A 20,903-nucleotide genomic window follows, 5' to 3' on the forward strand; every position below is an offset into this window, starting at 1 on the left:
TGTGTTAAGAGGAACTAGAGGACCCATGAGACATTTTTAGTTTCACATTTATCAAGGAGCTTCTCAGAGCTAGCTTCTTGATTGCAAGCCTTAATATACATGGTTCACAAAGTTTCCCCACTTGATAATCTTCTTCCCAAATGTAGTTTCCATGAAGGACGTGGGGAATCCATCACATGGGGGTTCCGTGTGTCTGGTTGGCTGCAGCCCCACCCCCTCAACCCTGCACTTTGCTGGGACCCTTCCGTGTAGGTCTGTGTCTCAGTGCTCACCATGTAGTTAGGGCCTAGAACAATTCTGACCTTTCTCACTCCTCCATTCTTGAAACTTCGACTCAAACTAACTTTCTCTCTTTACTGTCTCCTGATAAAATTCTCGAGTTACCTGCCCCCTTTCCTCTACATTTTTTATTTTTTTAATTTTTTTTTTTTTTTTTTACCTATTGAGCCTCTTTGAGTACTGTCACTCTGGGTAGGGAAAACTAGCACCTCTGTTCATTGAATCACAGAAGTACTTTTATACTTAGCTCTGTAATCCCACTTCTGGACATCTGAAGAAATTAAAGCATGGAAAATATGTGGAAGAATGCGTATCATAAGTGATGAGATTACCAAAGAAACAACTGTATAAATAACTGAAGTAAGGGAAAGTTCAATGATGACTCCTGGGGCATATCCTGGTAAGGATGTGGAGAAGGAGGGAACCCTTGTGTGCTGTCAGTGGGAATGTAAACTAGTTCAGTCACTATGGAAAACAATGGAGTTTTCTCAAGAAATTAAAAATAGAACTATCCAGGGATCCAGCAATCCCACTTATGAGTAGATACCTGCAAAGAACAAAACCATTACCCTGAAGCAATAACCTTATTCTTATGCTCACTACAGCATTATTCACTATAGCCAAGGAATGGAAACAACCTAAGTGTCTATCAGCAGATTAATTGATTTAAAAATTATATATACACAGTGGAATATTACTTATTCTTAAAGTTGAAAATAATTCCGTCATTTATGATGACATGGATGCTAAGTGAATTAAGCCAGACTAATACTGCATAGTCTCACCTACGTGTGGATTCTTTAAAACAAACAAAACCGAAAAAGGGGAAAAAGTCAAAATAATAGAAACAATGGGAAAACAATGAAACAGTAGAAAATTGGAAGGTGAGGGAAATAAGGACAGGTTGGTAAAAAGTGCAAAGTTTAAGTTATGAGAAGAATAAGGTCTGAGGATCTAATATGTAGCATGGAGACTGTAGTTGATTACACTGTCTCATATAATCAAAATTTGCTAAGGGAGTAGGACATAAATGTTGTCCTGCCACCTCCAAAAAGGTAAATATGTGAAGTGATGGATGTGTAAAACTTTGAGAGGAATCCCTTCACACACACACACACACACACTATATATGTATATGGTGGTGTGTATATATATATGTGTGTGTGTGTGTGTGTGTATATATATATAAAATCACATCGTATACTTTAAATAGCTTTAGATTTTGTCAATTATATCTCAAAGATGAAAAAGAATGCACTAGTAATGTTAATTACTTAGAGTAGAAGTTAAGGAAGTCAAGTAACATTGAGCTAGGCTGCAAAATCAGCAGGAGGAAGGGAAATTCTGAGTGGTTAGGACTGGAGAGAGATGGGTAAGTGAAGAAAGAACACAGGGAGAGCCTAGCGTATGAACACACACACAGGACAGTTTGCATGGTATTTGTCTTTGGAGAGCATCGTTCCCTTCTGAGAGCCTTCCTACCTACAAGGAGTGATGCCCCTCCCTGCTGCTTGATGAGACAGTGCAGCATAGTGGTAACAGTGGACTCTGCAGCCATGCTAGGATTAAACATGTTTGGACTACTTATATATACTGTGCCTGCGCCTCAATTTCTTCATCTGTAAAATGGCATAATGATGCCTACCTCATAGGACTGTTGTAACTAACGAATCAATAAATGGAAGTATTTAGAACATCCTGGCATGTGACAAAGTCTCAGTACACTTACTGGGATACAGAATAACTGGCCAAGAGCCTAGATTCTGGAGGTAAAAATCTGTGTTTAAATCCCGACCCTGTTCCTGGTTGGGGGACTTTGGGAAATTAACTAAATTTCCCTCTGCCTGTTCCTTATCTGTAAAGTGAGAATAATTGTAGACCCATCACATAGGATTATAGAAGGATCAACTAGGTTAACATACGTAAAGTGCATATAATAAGCACATTTAAGTGTTTGCTATTGTTAGTGTTACTAAAGAGGCTTTTAAAATGTCAGTCTTTGGGACTGTTCACCCTGCCCTGTTCGCATTGTACTTTGTCAGCCCAGTGCTCTGCTGGAGGTCGCACGAGCTGATTCCCAAGCAAAACCCTGAACCTCCAACTCCACACGTCCTCACACAAGCAGGAGTCCTTGATTCTAAGGCAGCTGCAGTAATTCTAGGGTCTGCTGTGACACATTTTTGAAAACAGCCAACCCCACACATTTAACCATACTTAGGTCAGCAGCTTTAGATGCACTCAGATAAAGCAGAATACTTTTTTTTTTTTTAACATTTTATTTATTCATGACAGAGGCAGAGACACAAGCATAGGGAGAAGTGGGCTCCCTGCGGAGACCCTGATCCACGACTCAATCTCATGACCCCGGGATCACACCCATGCAGAAGGCAAACATTCAAACACTGAGAGACCCAGGCACCCCCGCAGAATACTTTCTAAAGTCATTTGAGCACCCCCTCCTTTTTTTCTTTTTTTTTTTTTTTTAATTTTTATTTATTTATGATAGTCACACAGAGAGAGAGAGAGAGAGAGAGAGGCAGAGACACAGGCAGAGGGAGAAGCAGGCTCCATGCACCGGGAGCCCGATGTGGGATTCGATCCCGGGTCTCCAGGATCGCGCCCTGGGCCAAAGGCGGGCGCTAAACCGCAGCGCCACCCAGGGATCCCCTTTTTTTCTTTTAACAGAGAATAAATACCAAAGTTTTGTTTAGTGTCTCAGAGACTGCGTTTTACTATTGGAAACACTGACTTCCTGTGAGATAAATATTCATGTTTGTCTCTGTATTAGCATTAGATTTGGCCTGTGTGTAACAAAATACACACTAACAATGATTCAAACAAGTTTATTTTCTCTGTCACATAAAAGCCTGAGCTGGCGTAGCAGCTTTGCTCACAAGACTTGTAGGTGTCTGTTTCCAAGTATAGGTGTCTTTCTGTTCCATAGTCCATCCGGTGCTCCTTCCAGCTCATAATCCACTGCAACAGGATGGAGGAAGTGGGGAGAAAGGGAGAGGAAGACATGACACAGAAATTGTGCACAGCTTCTCATGTTAAATTGGCCAGAACTTGGTCATGTGGGTTGCAAGGGAAGGTGGGAAGTAGTCTTTAATTAAGGTGATCATGTACTCAGCTAAAACAACTAAATCAATGCATTATAGTGAAAGAGGGAAAAGAGATTTGAACGAACTCTGGCAGGCACTGTCACAGTCATACAATTTTTGTTAAAAGAATTGCTAATTTCTTGAGCCTTTTTCTGATCAATGACTAAAACCTTCCCATGTCACATATTGTAAGTTGAGATCTGAGATATACTAAAAAAAGAATTATAGTTTATACTCATAGAATTGAAATATTTCAAAGAAATTCAATACAAAATGTGCAAGTGCTTAAAAATGAAAAAGAAGCAAATCCAAACTGCTAAGTGCTCAGTATGTGTTAGAAGACATGTTGGAAATGTATACCTTCCTGCCAGATGTTAGGCCCAGCAGTATTCCATATTGACAGTTTTATGTAAATAACACAGAAGTCACTTTTTAAGTGGCTAGGAGAAAATAACTGATGCAAAAACGAACTCTAACAGTCAAAGGACATCAAAGATCTGAAGTGAACTGCACACTTGGCCAGAAGCTCAAATGAGGCCAGAGCACGCCTTCCTTCTGATTTGGTGTCTGAGGGCTTTAAGGTAAAAATGCCTCACTGACCTCAGTCATACAGAGAGGGAATCCAGCATAGTTCATTTTCATTCCTTTTAGGAGGGAAATGTTGCAAGGCCTAGCATATTTTTATAGCTGAGACTATACAAAAAGATGGCCCAAACCCAAGGAGGCAAGAGGTCAGTGAGTTGAGCATCCAGCTTGAGGAAGGAAATGCTGACAAAACCTTTTACCAAGTGTCTGTGAGGGTATCTGAATCTGCAGTCCCTTTCAAACTCATGGACTCTGCTGGAAACCTGAAAACATTACTACGTGAAAAATCTTTCCAAGCATCTTGAAGGTTTTTAGCACTTACTCAGATCATAAGAACAGAATGACCTAAAACATAACCAGCCGAAAGAGTCATAGTGAAAAAAAAAAAAAAAAAAAGCAGCCTTTCTGGGAACTGAAGCCTCATAAAGTCACAGGAATAGGAAATGGAAATACTTAATCTAGTTAAAGTCACTAATATTTAGAAAGCCTCTGCTGCTTGAGGGCACATTTCCTTGCATCTAATGCAAGAGCCAGTTTTATTCCAAGAAAAATACAGAGAACTGTTGTGTTGAGCTCTAGTAAAACAAGGAAGGATCAAGCAAGCCTCTAACAAACAGCTCTTTATTGCCACAAAAATCCCCTGTCCTCCCTGTTCCCTGAATCGCTCTAGTGTCTGGCTCTGGGACTCAGAAAGAAACAAAAATGTTACCACTGACCCACAGCGCCCAGCCTGTCTCCCCCACGCTCATAAGAATATTGGAAGTGGGTTTACTACCGGTCCCTACAGCCGGATGGAGATCAGCAGGTCCTGGGAATGGCGTCTTGGAGCCCCCAGGCCGGGCGGCAGCTCAGTGCCTCTCCCCAGCCAGCTCAGGACAGAATGAAGCCCTTCATACAGCCATCTGGGCAGCGCCTCACAGCATGTGACCAGTGGGACAGGCGCTCTCTAGACCTTCACGTAAAGGTACTGCAAAGACAACCAGACACCCAGGGCCTTACTGCCAGAGACTATTGTCAAATGCCAGTCGTTATTTCAACTGCCATGTATTTAATGTCTAGTATGTGCAGGTTACATGTCCTTATTTTAATCTTTAAAATAATTCTGCAGTATGAGAATTAGGTCCATGTGATATCGAAGCGGTAACCAGGCTGCAGAGAGGTTTAGTGACTGGCCAAGATTCGAGGTAGCCAGCCTGATTCCACAAAATGTGTTTTCCCATACTTTACCTTATCTCTTTACATCTCCTTAATTTTTCCAAATTTATCTAATTCCTGGCCCAAAATAAGCAATTTCCCAGCCTGAGGCTAAAGCTGCTGACACTCTGTCTCTGCCCTTCCGCCTCCCCAAATCTTAAAGGGCAACATAAAAAACACATGTTTGGCTATTTTGAAAAGTGAAACCACTACATAAAATCCTCCTAAACTCATCTTAAATTTCTTTTCTAAATTTATTACTAAAGTTGCTAAAAATAGAATATTTCAGGTTAAATACAATCACCTACCATGCCTAGAGTATCTTGTCCTGCCTTCTCCCCCCTTTCTTGCTTCCTCCTTTGGTGCTGGTATGAAGAGGGAAAGCAATTTTCACACCAGCCCAGGGAGGCCTCCCTGACCCATTGGGTTCCCTTACTGGGCCATTAGCGTCTTGAAGAAAGAGGCAGTTTGATTGTGCCTCCCTACTGCCTTACACACAGTGCCTGTCTAGAAGGACTTGTTTGATCAACAGTTTCTTGAGTGAGTGGCACTGATAGGAAGGTCACAGGGTACAGCAGTTTATTGAGATTTGCTTTGTAATGTCATCTCACAAAGCTACCACGCTACACTGTTTAGAATTTGGTATATATATGCAGATTTCTTAAGAGATAGTGCCATTCTGCAAATTCTAAACACAAGAAATGATATTAACAGAAGGAAAGAACATTCTTCCCTTTCCTTTTCCAAAGAATGACTTTTCTACTCTGACATCTTCTTGGCAGCAAACAAGACTTTTAGCCATTTGATATTTTCTTCCGATTCAAATTCACATTGTGAAGTAAAAACTGCCACAACTAACAAATTAATGCTGGAATCCTACCATGTTATGCCTGGCTTATTTTCATAATCTCATGGCCTGAACTTTTCAAGACTGAGAGAAAAGCAATGTCAATTTCTGCTGACCTGCTGAAACCAGTGGGCTGTCACGTGGCCTCTCTTTGGTAGTTTACTGGAAGCTCTTTGATTTGTCCCAGTGGAAAGGCAGTAAGTTGTTTGTTTTGTTTTGTTTTGTTTTCCTATCTGCAAAAGTAAAGATAAATTTTACCTATAAAATGTTTACCTCTTTCTTAGAAAAGAAAATTGGCAGATTCACTCCATGTTGTTACTAACTTTCCTAGGACATTTCTGTTTTGTTGACCTCTGAAAGATACCCCAACAGTATTGTGCCTTCCCATTGGGAAACACTCTTGTCATTCATGGTGCAAGACATAAACATGGCTTTTCCATGCTGTCACTTTATGGAATTGATTGGAAGATAGTATTTGGGGACGTTTTGGAGAGTAACTTATTTAAGTATAGATTATATCAGTCAAGTTTACAGATCTTAAGTGTCCTGCTTAATGTTTATAAAGTGAACCATCCATGTTAACTGCCACTCAGATCAAGATGATTAGAAAACTCCTTCATGTACCATCTTAGTCTTTCCCTACTACAAAAGTAATCACTATACTAGTCTGACTTCTATTGTTAAGGTTAGTATGCCTGTCCTGTTTTGTGTAAGTGGAATCATATGTGCTATTTTGTATCAGCCTTCTTTCAATCTTATGTGTAGAAGATTGATCTATGTAGCTATATCTGACAGGTTGTTCTTTTTCATTGCTGTATAGTATTCCATTGAATGACTGTCTATAGACTATTTACACATTCTATTACTGACAGTCATTAGGGTTGTTTCAAATTTTTTACTACTATCAGTAAAGCTGTTAGGGACATTGTTATCATGTCTTCCGGTAAACGTAAGCACTCATTTTTATTCCATATTAAGCCAAGAGTGTAACTGCTGGATCATATTCAGCTTTACTAAATACTATCATATTCCAAGTGCTTATATGCCAAATTATGATCCCACCAACAATTATATGAGAGTTCAAGTTGTTCCATATCCTTGTCAATATTTGCAGTCCTTAACTTTTAATTTTAGCCATTCTGATGCATGTATACTTGTATCTCATGGTTTTAATTGGCCTTTCTCTGATGAGTAATAATACCAATCTTCTTTTTATGCTCATTAGTCGCTAGGATGTACTCTTTTGCATAGTGGTAATTCAAATCTTTTGCCCATTTTCCCCTAAAATGGTTGTCTTTTTTTCCTATTGATTTGTAAAAGTTATTTATATATTTTAGATATTTCTTTGTTAGATATATGTGTAGAAAATATATTCTCCCAGTATGTGGCCTACTTTTTGACTCTTATGGTGTCTTTTAATGAAAAGAGACTGTAGTTTTCATGAAATTCAATTTATCAGTTTATGATCAGTGATTTTTATGGCATTTCCACCCCCTCTCCAGGGAGATAGGTGACACAGGAAGTAGTAGACTTGGGGGGATTTGGCAGATCACAGCCAAATCCACACTTACCCACCTACCAGATGTAGATGTTCATTCAAGCATAGGCTTTGAGGATCTATTGGGTATGTAAAGGGGAACACAAAGACATTCTATTTCCTACTTGAAGCTTTATTGTTTTACTATATTTAGGTCTCTGATCCCCTTGGAATTGATTTTTGTGTATGGTATGATGTGTCAAGGTTCATTTTTTCCTGAGTGTAGATATATAGTTGACTCAGAATCATTTTTTTAAATGATAAAAACTCCCCCCTCCCAAGTTATAATATCATGTTTGTCAGAAATCACATGATTTTGTGGGTTGGTTTCTGGACTCTATTCTTTTCCACTGGACTTTTTCTCTATCCTTGGGCCAAAACCACACTGTCTTAATTACTGAACCGTTAAAAGTCTTGCAATTTGGTAATAAGCTCTCTAATTCTGTTGTTTTTCTTCAAGATTGTCTTGACTATCATAGGTTTTTTGCCCAGGTTATAGATTTCCGTAATAATATTAGACATTATTAATTTCTATGAACAAAAGCCTGATGTGATTTTTATTGAGATTGCACTGAATATACAGATATAGGAAAACCTCACGTCTTAAGTATTTTGACTCTTCCAATCCATGATCATGGTATATGTCTCCATTCCCCATTTATTTAGGTCTTCTTTAATTTCTCTTAACAATGTTCTGCAGTCCTCAACATGGAAGTCTTGCTCATATTTCATTAGCTAAATTTCTTGATTTTCAAGTTTTGTTGCTTTGTTTTTTTAAAGATTTTATTTATTCATGAGAGACAGAGAGAGAGAGAGAGAGAGAGAGAGAGGCAGAGACACAGGCAGAGGGAGAAGCAGGCTCTATGCAGGAAGTCTGACGTGGGACTTGATCCTGGGTCTCCAGGATCACACACTGGGCTGAAGGCGGCGCTAAACTGCTGAGCCACCCAGGCTGCCCCAATTTTGAAGTTATTATAAGTGATTTATTTTTTTTAAGTGATTTAAATCTTTCAGAATTGTTTGCTGCTAGTATAAAGAAATACGATGGCTCTTTGTTGATCTGTACTCTGTAACTTTTGCTAAATTCACTCATAAATTCTAGTAGTTTGTAGATTATTTTGGATTATCTATATACAGAAACTTGACATCTATAAGTAATTGAGTTTGCTTCTTCTTTTAAAATCTCTAGGCTATGAATTTATTTTTCTTGCCTTTATTGAACTGGCTACAACCTCAAGGTCCATTAAACACAGTTGAATAGAAGCATGGTAGTAGGGGATCCCTGGGTCCTTTTTAAAGGGATTTTTAAAAGGATTAAAAAATTCCTTTAAAAAAATATGGTAGTGAACATATGTGTCTTTTTGGGACACATGGGAAAATGTTAATATTTCACTATTAAGTGCAGTGTTAGCTATAGTATTTAACGCTATTCCTTGTTTGCTAAGAGCTTTATCATACATTTATGAATTTTTATCACAGTACTGAATTTTATCAAATGCTGCACCTATTGAGATGATCATATGAGTTACCAATGTTCCATTCATTATACTTTTGATTTTAAATTTTGAGATGTAAATTCATATGCAATTGTACAAGATACTATGAACAGATTGTACTCTTTATCCAATTTCCCTCAAGAGTACCATTTTTCAAAATTATAGTATAATACCATAGGCAGGATATTCACAGTGATTTAATCCACTGGTTCTGTTTGTTTCCACTCTGATTTCTGAATGTTAAACCAACCTTTCATTCTTTATTCATGAAACATGTAATACTGGATGCAATAAGGTAATATTTCGTGAGGGATTCTGCATCTATATTCATGAGAGATATTGGCCTGCAATTCTCTTCTCTTGTAATGACCTGCCAGGTTTGGGTGTAGGATTATATTGGCCTCACAGAATGATTTGCATTTCTTTTTTTCTCTACTCTCTGAGTTTGTGTATTTTTGCTACTATATATTTTTGAAATCTTTGGAGAAATTCACCAGTAAAGCAAGCCATCTAGGTCTGAAATTTTCCTTGTGGGGAAATTTTAAGTATAGGTTAGATCTTCTTTTTATAGATTGAGGACTATTCAGAATTTTTATTTCCTTGTTTTTCAGGAAATATTCCCATTTCATCAAAGTTGTTGACTTTATTGAGGAAGTTTTTCCCTTTAATTTCCTTTTATGATATTTTTCATAATGTTAGTCAAATATGTAGTGATTTTTCCTTTTTCATTTGTTTTTTGCTTTCTTTTTTGATTTGTCTTATTAGGGGTTATCAACTTTAATTAACCCTTCAAGCCAGCTTTTGGTTTTATTGATTTTTTTCTTTATCTTTGGCCTTCTAGTTAAAAGATGTTCCTTGTAGAAAGCATTATAAGTAAATGTAGCTTTAAAATGAAAGCTTGATGTCAAATTGACTATATACCTGATGTCAGGTATATAGTCCTTGGCTTGTGGCACTCATAAAAGGGAAGTGGTAATGGTCTTAACAGGGACTCAGCAGTTTAGACTTTTTTAAAGATTTATTTATTTGAGAGAGGGGGTATGAGATGACCAGAGGGAGAGGGAGAGAAAGAACCCCAAGCAGACTCCCTGCTGAGCCCAGAGCCCAACTTGTGGCTCGATGTGGGGCTTGACGTGGGGTTGGACATGGCACTCCCCACAGGGTTTCACACGGTGCTCTATCACAGGACCATGAGATCATGACCTGAGCAGAAATCGTGAGTCTCTCACTTAACCAACTGAACCACCCAGGCACCCCTGGCAGCTTAGACTTCATAGAGCTGAGAGGAGAGAGATCTCACTCTTGGTAGATTATTTTTATATAATAAATTACCACCCTCAGATTTATGTGTTTCTAAAGTATTTTATCTTTATTATAAATAGTGTTAAGTTAAAGAAGAATAGACCTGAATTGTGGACTGGCTATCATTCAAAACCTTCAGAGGCAAAGCTGTGTAGTCAGTGCTGTGCAAATCTCTGAATTTGTCTTAGAAAATTTCTAATTGAATTATTTCATATTGGAATGATAGATTAAACAAAAGGTTTTTAAGTGGTAAGGAAACTGAGAAACCATCTCATGCCCATTATTATGTTTCTGAATACTTGGATATGGAAATACAAAGTGTACTCTTTTTTTTGTCATGCAGATAAATGAACAGCAGAATACTTGGAACTTTGATTTTAAATGTCATTATGACCTTTAGAAATAACAACTGGTTTAAAAATGGACCAAAGTGTAGGTAAAATGGGCAAGTAATACACTTCAGTTCCCAATGAAAATTTATAAGGAAAAGTTATTTTTACTTTGCAGCTTTTGGTCTTAGAGAAAAGACTTCATCATTTTGTATGTGATGCGGCTTTCTGGGCTCCTGGTATCTTCATAGCATTTGACTGGAATTTCTTTTTCTTGAAAATGAATTGGCATTTTCTTGCTCGCCACACTCATGAGCTTCACTTGCAGGGGACCCAGGTTTACATAATCCTGTGGTGAACAGAAGAGAATAGGAGAGGTTATTTAACAAGTTACCAGTCTCAATAGTTAGGTTTCCCTTATTATAATTCGCCTTTATCTGACAGATTTCACTGCCTTCTTAATTGCCTAAATAACATATGAAATATGAGAGCCACTGTAGACAGAAAACCAGTCAATAAATATATATGCCCAGTGAGGCGTGATAGGCAAGATCTCCAAATGAGCACACCGCAAGGCTGACAGGCTTGTCTTTCTGGGAGTTGGGTGAGGGGCACCAGTTAGAGTGGGGAGATATATTCTCTCAAAGTCTTTAATTGGTAAAAGAAAGTGTTGGCTGTACATATGTAGCCCTATGCTGGCCAGGATATAACCATGGCAGAGTTTTCTGTATTATTCAAGAATGGGAAGGATTTGTAAACGTCACTTTGACTATAAATATTCTAATATTGAGCAAATTCTCCATGAATTTTTCTCACTTTTCACAGAACCGCTGACTACTGGAAAGGTAAAACTTACCATTTTCTGCCTTAAACTATAGTTTAAGATATCAACAAATGGAATTAAAAATCTAATTTACATGAAATCCCACAGCCAACCTAATACTGAGTTGAAACAGCTCACTCAGTCCCTACCTAGTGTGCCTTCTCAAGCCATAACTCTCTTTGGAATTCCTTCAACATTTCAGCAAACCTTTCCTGAGTGCCCATTTTGTGCCAGGCCCTGTACCAAGTGCTGGGGTGCAATGATAAGGTCACAGACTGACTGGTCAGTGAGAAAGACACAGGCGGTACATTTCTCTTGTACAGTAATAGTGACTTTCTATCTGTCTTCTAGCATGTAAACAATTTGAGGGTAGGGTCTATCATATAGGCATCTAATTAATTGTATTTATTGTGTTTTAAAAATATATAATTATAGGGCTATAATAAATGTAAGATAGGAAAAAAACAAACTGATGGATGTCTACCACATATTTCAGGGTCTCCTTAAGCTGTCATGACAAAATATCATAGACTGACCAGCTTACACAACAGGCATTTAGTTTGTATAGTCTGGAGACTCAGAAATTCAAGATCTGAGTGCCAGCATGGTTGAGTTCTGGTAAGAGTTCTCTTTTTGGTTTATAAATGGCTACTTTCTTCCTGTGTCCTTACATGTAAGGCAGAGACTCTTGTTATAAGCCATAGTCCTATCAGATTGGGGCTCCATCTTTTTTAACCTCATTTAACCTTAGTTACCTTCTAAAGACCCTATCTCCAGATTGGGTGTTAGGGCTTCAACATATGAATTTGGTGGGGTAAGAGTGGAGGTGGGGATACAATTCAGTCCATAGTATATACAGTGCCATTTCCACCATCAAAAAACCTCCATGGAAAGTAAGAATGTCTTTCATCAACCAAATGGCATGTGACTTTGGAATTTTGTGGACAATTGTCTACTAGCCTGAGGTCATGATAACATAGCAGGTGTCAGGATTTCAAGACTCCCATGGGGGTGTTTGAATGCCTTAGAGAGAACTTTAGTCTTTAAGTTGTCACTTGATGTTAGCAGGACTGAGCTGTAGTTAGCTAATAATGATTTTTGTTGATCTTTTCTGTTTTTTCTGCTTTCATATACCACTCTTTCTCCTACCAGATTTTAAGTTCTAGGAGAATTTTAAAAGTTATCAGTAGTATTAAGAAGGAAAATAGCAAGGGATGGCTGTGGGAGTAACTGGAATGTACCAAAAAGGTTTTAAAATTAAAAAGCTTTGATATTGCAGTTTTCACCTAATGTGGTATATACAGCAGTTTGTACTTTCCAAAGATGGCCGCACTAATAGATATCCTGTCCCATGTGCTTTTCTTTTTTGTTGTTGTTAGATTTTATTTATTTATTCATGAAAGACATTTCATGAATAAATAAAGAGAGACAGAAAGAAAGAGAAGCAGAGACACAGGCAGAGGGAGAAGCAGGCTCCATGCAGGGAGCCCGATGTGGGACTCGATCCCAGGTCTCCAGGATCAGGCCCTGGGCCGAAGGCAGCACTAAACAGCTGAGCCACCCAGGCTGCTCCCCCATGTGCTTTCTTACAATGTGATGCTCCTTCCTCTCTCCAGATGCTGGAACTACATTCCCTCCCCTTGGGTGGAACTTTGTAACTACATCAACCAATAGAATATGATGGAAGTGATGATGTATGATTTCCAAATCTAAGTCATACAAAATATTACAGCATTCACCTTGGTCTCTGGCATTGCTTGTTCTGGGAGAAGCCAGACACCATAACAGAAACAATAAAGGCACCCCAAGGAGAAGCTCATGTGAAGAACCGGGGCTCCCAGCTTAGCCAGCATTAATTTGCCATCCATATGAGTGAGCTACCCTGGAAATGGATCCTTGCTCTAAACAAGCCTTCAGAGGACCGTTGCCCTAGCTGACATATGACTGCAACTGCCTGACGGCCCATGTGAAAAATGTTCATTGGAGCCCTTTCCAAATTCCTAACCAACAGAAGCCACAAAAGAAAATAAATGACAATTGTTATAAGCCACTAAGTTTGGAGGTAATTTGTTATATAGCATTAGATAACTTACATGGTATGCTAGGAATGGGACCTTGCTAATGAATATATGTAGCAAATTGCACAAGGGTAGGAGTAAAAGTTATATCTAATGAGAAATGTGAATGGTGGGCAAATTTTACTAAAAATTGCAAACAATTTTTCAATATCCATATTTCAGGTTAATTTTTTCCATTAATATAACGGCATTCTCTTAATACTCAAAATTTTTTTCATGAATCCTACCTTGAAATCCTGTTCATCCTCATATAGTAAGTATTTCATATCAGAGGCCCCAAATTCCATACATGAGTTGTCTTCTTCATCTATCTTCAGGTGCTTGACATATCTGATACTATCCTCATGACAGAGATATAAAGCACTGCTCTCAGATGATGAGCTCATGATGTCTGTACTTTTAACTTCTACGGGTTGTAATTTTGACTCTTCTGGGATGAATACAAAGAAACTGGTTATTTTGGGATGGATAAAAATGAAAATACAATCAATACACACTTTGTCACACTTTTAGTTTGAAAAGGCTTTTAGAAATTAGAATCTATGTATTGAGGCGAGAGTGAGTCCCATTTTTAGAATCACTAAGTTGTTTTGCCTTCTGTTAGCTAATAGGTTTTGGTAACTGAGGTGCATGTTGGTGTTTTGGTTCATTGACTAAATTGGAACCAAAATGCACCAGTGTAGACAGCATCCCATCCCTCCCATTACTTATGTAATTCACTGTGAAACATGGAGACTTTAATTCAAAAACAGGACTAGAGAAAGCTACAAGGAGAAGAAAACTGTGGAGAAGCTGTCATGTATCTATTCCCTGAATAGCTCTTGGATATGAGGTACCTGTCTATAATAGATGCTCAATAAGTATTTGTTAAATTTTTGAGATGCTATCACCATTACAATAAAATAATACCTTCATGTATTTCTGGCAACTCCAGAGGCACTTTATGTGCTTCCAGTCCAGCAGCTTGAGTAAGATAGAGTTGCCTAAGAAGAACAAATGAGAAAAGAAGTCTGTCAGTCAACAAATTTTATACCATCTGCTCACTGGTGTCTGTTTCTCTGGTAGGTGTTAGAGACACAGTGATGAACAATGAGACATAGTTTCTACCCTTTGGAGCATAAGGCCCAGTGGGGTGACAGACAGGCTCACAGTGTTTTAGGACGATGGTCTGTAACCCTGATGGGTGGTTGGTGAAGTGTGAGAAATACTGTGGGGCAGAGAGAAGAAGCACCTGATTGACCTTTAGGAGGTAAAGGAAGGTTTCCAGGAGGAGATGGTACCTGAGCTGAGTCTTGAAGAACCAGAGGCTGTTTGCCAGGGAAGGGCTTGGGTGAGGAAGGGTATTGCATGATAAGGAAATAACACACTTATGTCCTGGAAATGAAAGGAAGCAGGATACCAGTTAGAGTGCTGTTGTAGTAATCCAGGTGAGGAACAACTGTGGCCTGAATGGATGGTCTTAAAATGAAGAGAAAAAGAGAAAGACAGTGAGCAGGAGGGGTCACGGGTGACGTTGAGATTCTGGCCATTGCTGAGTCGCATGTTCCAGTCACATGCCTGGTGACTTGTACGTCTGCTACCGCAGCTCTCTATGCATGTAGGCAAGCCTGTGCTCTGCTTTTCAGCACCCACTGAATTTCAACCAGAACATATAATGTCTTGAAAGCTCCATGTAGCTTGTCCTTGAAGTTTGCCTGAAGAGAGCATGAATCAGACTCATGCAGATATTCAAACCACCACTCCTGCTTAGCAGCTCAGCAATCAGAGTGAAGCCCCTGGATTACAGGTTGTCAGTTATTTAAAGAACATGAGTAAAATGTTATTCAAAATGCTTAAGTCTCCAGCAATAATGTAACTACATATAATATTTATGTTTGTAAAAGTTTCTGAAGGTTCAACTCTGTATAGGTCACTTTCACATGTAGCTCTGGTCTACAGGTGGATATGTCTGGGGTTTTAGAATTCCCTTTTCCCCTGGTTTTTCCATTTTGAATCATTATGATCTTACTAAATGTTATAAATATTATAAATCTAGATTCTCTCTTAACCATTAATTTATTGTCATTTTTGTACCACTACAGGGTGACAATACTCGATGATCTAGAAAATACTTAAAGAATGTTATTATTAGATTTGTGAGTGTTAGATTTGTAGGTATTGGTCCACTTAGCCTCAGTTCTGTGACATGGGAGTCCCTGGGTAGTCACCTTTGGTGGACATTGGCCTCATCTCATATGAGTTGTAAAGAGAAAAAGTCTGAGGAGCATTGGATGGGAAAGGTAGTAACTCTATTAGCTAAAATACCCCATTCTTCAGCCAAATAGGAAAACAACTTTTTTGTATGTCCTTGGGGCACAGTTTATGTCTACTTCTCACTACCTTCTAGTATCTTACAAGACCTGAGTTCTCAACAGGTGAAAAGGGAAGTTGCCATAAGATATGCAAAATGTATTATATTTCTTTGACTTGAAAATGGTTTATAGTAAAAGCTCCTGAATATGGTCAAAGTTCCCCTTCTAGAAAAGTAGTCTAACAGACAACGGAGGGTTTACACATTTCTGTTCCTTTACACAGATTTTTCTAAAATTTCCTAAAGACTTGCCTCGAGGAATTTACAATCTAGCAAGGAAGCAGACATTAAATAAGTAATCATGGGTGTGATAAATGCTGGCCATGAATGAAAAGATTAGGGTACCATGGAAGCATATACCAGGGCTCCTCGCCTGGTTCTCATAAATGTCGCTTTCTTTTTGGTTGGCCAGATTTTGAACTCCTCTGTCCCGACTCTGAAGCAAGACTAAACACTCAGGTCTCTCACTAAAGAAAACCAATCCACAAGGCACTGATGAACATTGTTTTACTGAATTTTTGTGGGGTTAAGGATAAAATTGGATAGGGTTAAATTGTACATGACACAGCAAACAGCTTACTTAAGCTGACAGCCAAGTTCTCCCTGGCCAGTGAAAAAATTCCCCTTCGTATGACTAGCGATTCACATCCACGGCAGCACCAATCAGACACAGGCAGGCTGAGCTGACCAAAGCAGCAAGTGGAGTTGGCACTTCGGAGGGTAGCTCCTTCCCAAGGTTGGGCCCATTCAGAAGAGGAAAGATGACAGAGGAGGCAGGTGGAGCTGTAAGCGTAAGCGTGTAAGCCACGTGTAGAGATTAGACCTGCTGCTAAGAAGGTGGCAGCAGCAGCAGGCAGTGGTGGGACAGGAGCATGGAGCTGGAGACCTGATAGGAGAGGAGGGGCCTGGCAAGAGCGTGTCACCTACTGGAGGAACGGTGAGGCCCCCACCCCCTAGGACACCTTGAGGGCATCAGGTCAAGAGATTGGGAATTCAGGAGTCCAGTGAACAGCCAATTCATTCAGCCTGACTGCCTACCACATCTGCACATCTGCCTCTCCAGAGCAGTACGTCTACACTGTGGAAGGGAGCAGGTGACCCCCTTCTCTGTCCAGTCTCGTCAAGCTTTCAGCCTGTAATGCAACTGCATTATTTCCCAGATTCTCCAGTTTTGTATCCTGCTGCCCATCTCTTAGCCCAGCAAACAAAAACCCCACAACTTACCTGTATCCACCCTTCTTGGAACACATCGGGAAGTTTGTAAACAAAAAATGCCTTATTATGTCATAAACAGTATTTTTCCAAGCCACACCAGCAACAGGAGCTACTCTGGTAGAAATTTTTTCATGGCCCTTTCACCATGTTGAATTTCTCTGCTTTAATTCCTAGACCTAGACATTTGTCTCCCATCTTCCACATGTACAATCTACATTTGTGTGAGTCATTTCTCCTCTTTTCCTAAACATGCTACTATTCATATTAGTTCTTGTTTCTGACTACTTGCCCAACTTATAATCACCACTTTGAATTTTAATTTCATATTCCAAGGCCCTAATTTTCCTTAAGACTTGTGTATTGAGAATTCTTCTGTCAGGTAAGAAAAAGAAATGACCTAAAATACACCGTTGGTTTTTCTTGTGCAGAATAAATGTGACTTGGAATACCAGGCTACCTTCTCTGTCTAGAAGGTAGTTTGACTCTTCCGCTAACTATCAAAGGAAACAATTTTACAGTCCACAAGGTAACCAGAAGCTGAGAAGACTTCCGGGAAGCTACCACAAAGTTAATCACTTCCTCCTTTGTGCTGACTCCACACCTCATGCATGTTGCACTGGTATGCTTTCATTTTTATGCCTACTTTCCCTGCTGACTTGGAGGCTTTTGAAGGTCTGCACTTGTAATGTTCATGTTAAGTGTTTGTTATTAAGACTAGTGCACTGCTAGAAAAAGTAAGCCGAAGTTTGCACTGTACCAATGAGCAATTGTAATACTCTTATACCTTCACCACAGCCATTTGGTGAGTTCCTTTCTTTTCAACTATTGCCATCCAGATGGAGCACTAAGAAATTAAATCATCTTTTAAAAATAACTTTTACAATACAAATGTTTACAGACTACTTTCTAGATATGTTAATGACTTTCACCTGGGTATTTTGAGATCCACAAGTCTACAGTTGAATAGTTGATCAATAAGCACCAAATTTTCTTCTTCCAATTCATGAATAGTACTTTCCAGTTCTTCAACTTCCTTTCTGTGATTTGCAATCTGTTCTCAGAAGAAGACAATGGATGGATGTTGGTACTTGTTAACTTAGTTCTATCTAGTCTTCTGTAAGAAATTCACTTCTAAAAAAGTTCATTTGCCTGAGGGAAAGATCTATCCTGTACTATTTGTTACTCGGTTTCTTTGTCCTTACTCTCTAAGAAGGAATGGGTGGGTCTTTTTTCTAGACTGTTTGCCGAACTTGTTTGCATGGTTAGACAACGAATGGCAGGAGTTGTCCTTTCTTACCCTTTCAAAAACATCACCAGATTTATTTGTGAGCTGGAGTTAGAGATAAACATGAAAATAAGAATTAAATTATCAATGTGGTTAAATGGGGGAAGATGGTGATAAAACCAAAAGTGGTATGATCAAACCATAACAGAAGCTGTCAGGTACTATGGGGGATTCATCGTATGTCTGGTGTAGGGGGGAAGGGAGTTTTAATAGAGGAGATGACATCTAATCTGGATTTTGAAGACCAAAGAGGGTACACTGTAGGCAGAAGGAACCACATGTTACGCACATTATTTTGGTGTAGATAGAAAGAGGACGTAGGGAGAAGTAGGAGAGAAACTGGACAATTAGGGAAATAATGGCAAAGGGTCTGGATTTTAATTTTGCAGGTGATAGAAGGTCATTGATAGACATAGTAGATTTGATGTTTACTAAGGAAATATGGCTAACTTCATTAAACATAAACAAAATTTGCTGTTTCTATTGATGGAATTCCCATTAGTCTTTAAGAAGTGTATTTTGAAAACCTCTGTCTAAAGAAGGCTAGGATAGTGGGAAAAATGTATAGAACGTGACTAGATAGAGCTCCCGGCTTCCCTCCTTGCCCGCCTCATATGGCATGAACCATACAGATGCTGCATCGAGAATTCATGGAGAGAGGTCAGGACAATAGAATTAGAAGCAAGAGTATAAAAAGGGGTTCCTGGGTGGCTCACTCTTGATTTCGCCTAGGTCATGATCTCGGGGTCATGAGATGGAGCCCCGTGTCTGCTCTGGTCTCAGGGGGGAGTCTGCTTGAGATTCTCCCTCTCCCTCTGCCCCTCCCGCTGCTCGTGCTCTCTCTCTCTCAAATAAATAAATAAATAAATAAATAAATAAATAAATAAATAAATGAATGAATGAATGAATGAATAAATATGTTTTTAAAGATTTTATTTATTTATTCATGAGAGACATACAGAGAGGGGCAGAGACACAGGGGCAGAGACACAGGGAGAAGCAGGCTCCATGTGGGGAGCCCGATATGGGACTTGATCCTGAGACTCTCGGATCACACCCTGGGCCGAAGCCAGACGCTTAACTGCTGAGCCACCCAGGTGTCCCAATAAATAAATATTGTTTAAAAAAGAGTATAAAAGAGAAAGTAATAGGACGATGAGAATAATAGAGATAAACTGGGAAAAGTATCTCAAGGGACTATGATGAAACAAAAAAGGTTCAGGGGTTAGTTTAGATGCAGTATCTCTTGTTAGGCATTGCCAAGAGAGTGTAGCTGAGATGAGTACTTAGATAACTTAGACATTTTGAATTTGTGCTTGAAATTTATTTATTGGATTTTGGAGTCTGGAAACATTCTGTATATTACTATATGCATATCTCTATCACATAAGTCATGATTAAATGTTTGAATTTCTATTATGGGCAAGGCTCTGTGCAAGGCACAGAAAGATACAAAAGTGAATAAGGCATGGAAAGAATTTCCTCCAAAGAGGTTTATTGGATTCAATGAACAAATACACAAATAATTATAACATAAAACAATACTAGTGCCATAGAAAAGGCTCAAATATTGCTAGTGGCTTGGAGTTCGAGAGAAAAGCATATATTATTTACCTGCCTTAAACTATTTAGCAAACCATTAAGTCCATTATGCTAAATTAGAAAGCAAGGGGTTGTTTCAGCATCCCATGTGTTGGGAGTTAATCAGCCTGATTATAGGCTGGAACGCCTTAAGGAAAAGTTAATACTTTTCAAATGTCAAAGGATGAGAAAGAAATTATATTTAGAGGATGTAAACAGAAGGAATTGATAGAACATTTGGATATGTTTGACCCAAGGGCTTGGCATGCTTGGGAGGCAGCACACACAGTTCTTGGTCTCCTTCCAAAGCTGGGAATGAAGAGGACCCATTCAGGGAGTTAAGTCTGATCTTTGGAGCTAAGGATATCTTGTGGTATCACTTGGCCATTTGGACTACTAAGGTTCTTAGCATTTACTGTCTCCTTTCCAGCCTATCAAAATATTAGGGAAATGAAAACTAGTTCCTTGTTATAACCATATAAACACCTTTAAATTTCCAGGGTAAGAAAGTGAAAAGGAAGATCAAGACTGCTTTTCCCTCCCTATCCTGCTTCTCCCCAGATACCCAAGAAATGGACTTAGGGAATTGAGAAAGATAATTTAGTTAGAACTATTATAAGTCAGACCCCTAGGATCCTGAATTAAATGCATGCTCTTGCAATTTTATCCTGTGAGATCCAAGTTAGCTTTATGCGTCCTCTCACTTGAAACTCTGATTTCTAACTCTTTGAATCCCTTTGTCTAGTTTTATGGGCTTTCTATTTGTTGAGTTAGTCTAAGTCATTTGGAAATTTCAGGTTTCTTCATTTCCTTAATAAGCATGCTAAATAAAACCAGATAATGGAAGTCATGCATAGGACATTCATATCCTTCCCTCAGATCTAAGTTTTTGGTTATTGTT

The 20,903-nt window shown here is 38.9% G+C and overlaps 1 protein-coding gene and 1 long non-coding RNA gene across 6 annotated transcripts in view; one reads left to right on the forward strand and one right to left on the reverse strand.

Annotated features, from left to right (window-relative positions):
• Positions 1-20,903, forward strand: part of LOC112642073 (uncharacterized) — a 91,918-nt gene that overhangs the window by 2,757 nt on the left and 68,258 nt on the right. Inside the window, exon 2 of the long non-coding RNA XR_007404742.1 lies at positions 527-4,929. This is a non-coding gene — a long non-coding RNA (uncharacterized LOC112642073). The remainder of the gene's footprint in view (positions 1-526; positions 4,930-20,903) is intronic.
• The window catches only part of CCDC83 (coiled-coil domain containing 83), a 48,582-nt gene continuing 38,390 nt past the window's right edge, over positions 10,712-20,903 (reverse strand). For 4 of the 5 annotated variants that reach the window (XM_025419432.3, XM_025419429.3, XM_049099115.1 and 1 more), the window contains 4 exons: positions 18,066-18,187; positions 14,481-14,554; positions 13,799-14,001; positions 10,712-11,019 (listed from right to left, as the gene is read on the reverse strand). In XM_025419432.3, the coding sequence (XP_025275217.3) occupies positions 10,858-11,019; positions 13,799-14,001; positions 14,481-14,554; positions 18,066-18,187 (561 nt within the window). In that variant the 3' untranslated portion in view covers positions 10,712-10,857. The remainder of the gene's footprint in view (positions 11,020-13,798; positions 14,002-14,480; positions 14,555-18,065; positions 18,188-20,903) is intronic. The other variant, XM_025419430.3, reaches the window with a different exon arrangement.

Source organism: Canis lupus, chromosome 21 (genome assembly GCF_003254725.2).
Source record: "Canis lupus dingo isolate Sandy chromosome 21, ASM325472v2, whole genome shotgun sequence".
Classification (NCBI taxonomy): Eukaryota; Metazoa; Chordata; class Mammalia; order Carnivora; family Canidae; genus Canis; species Canis lupus.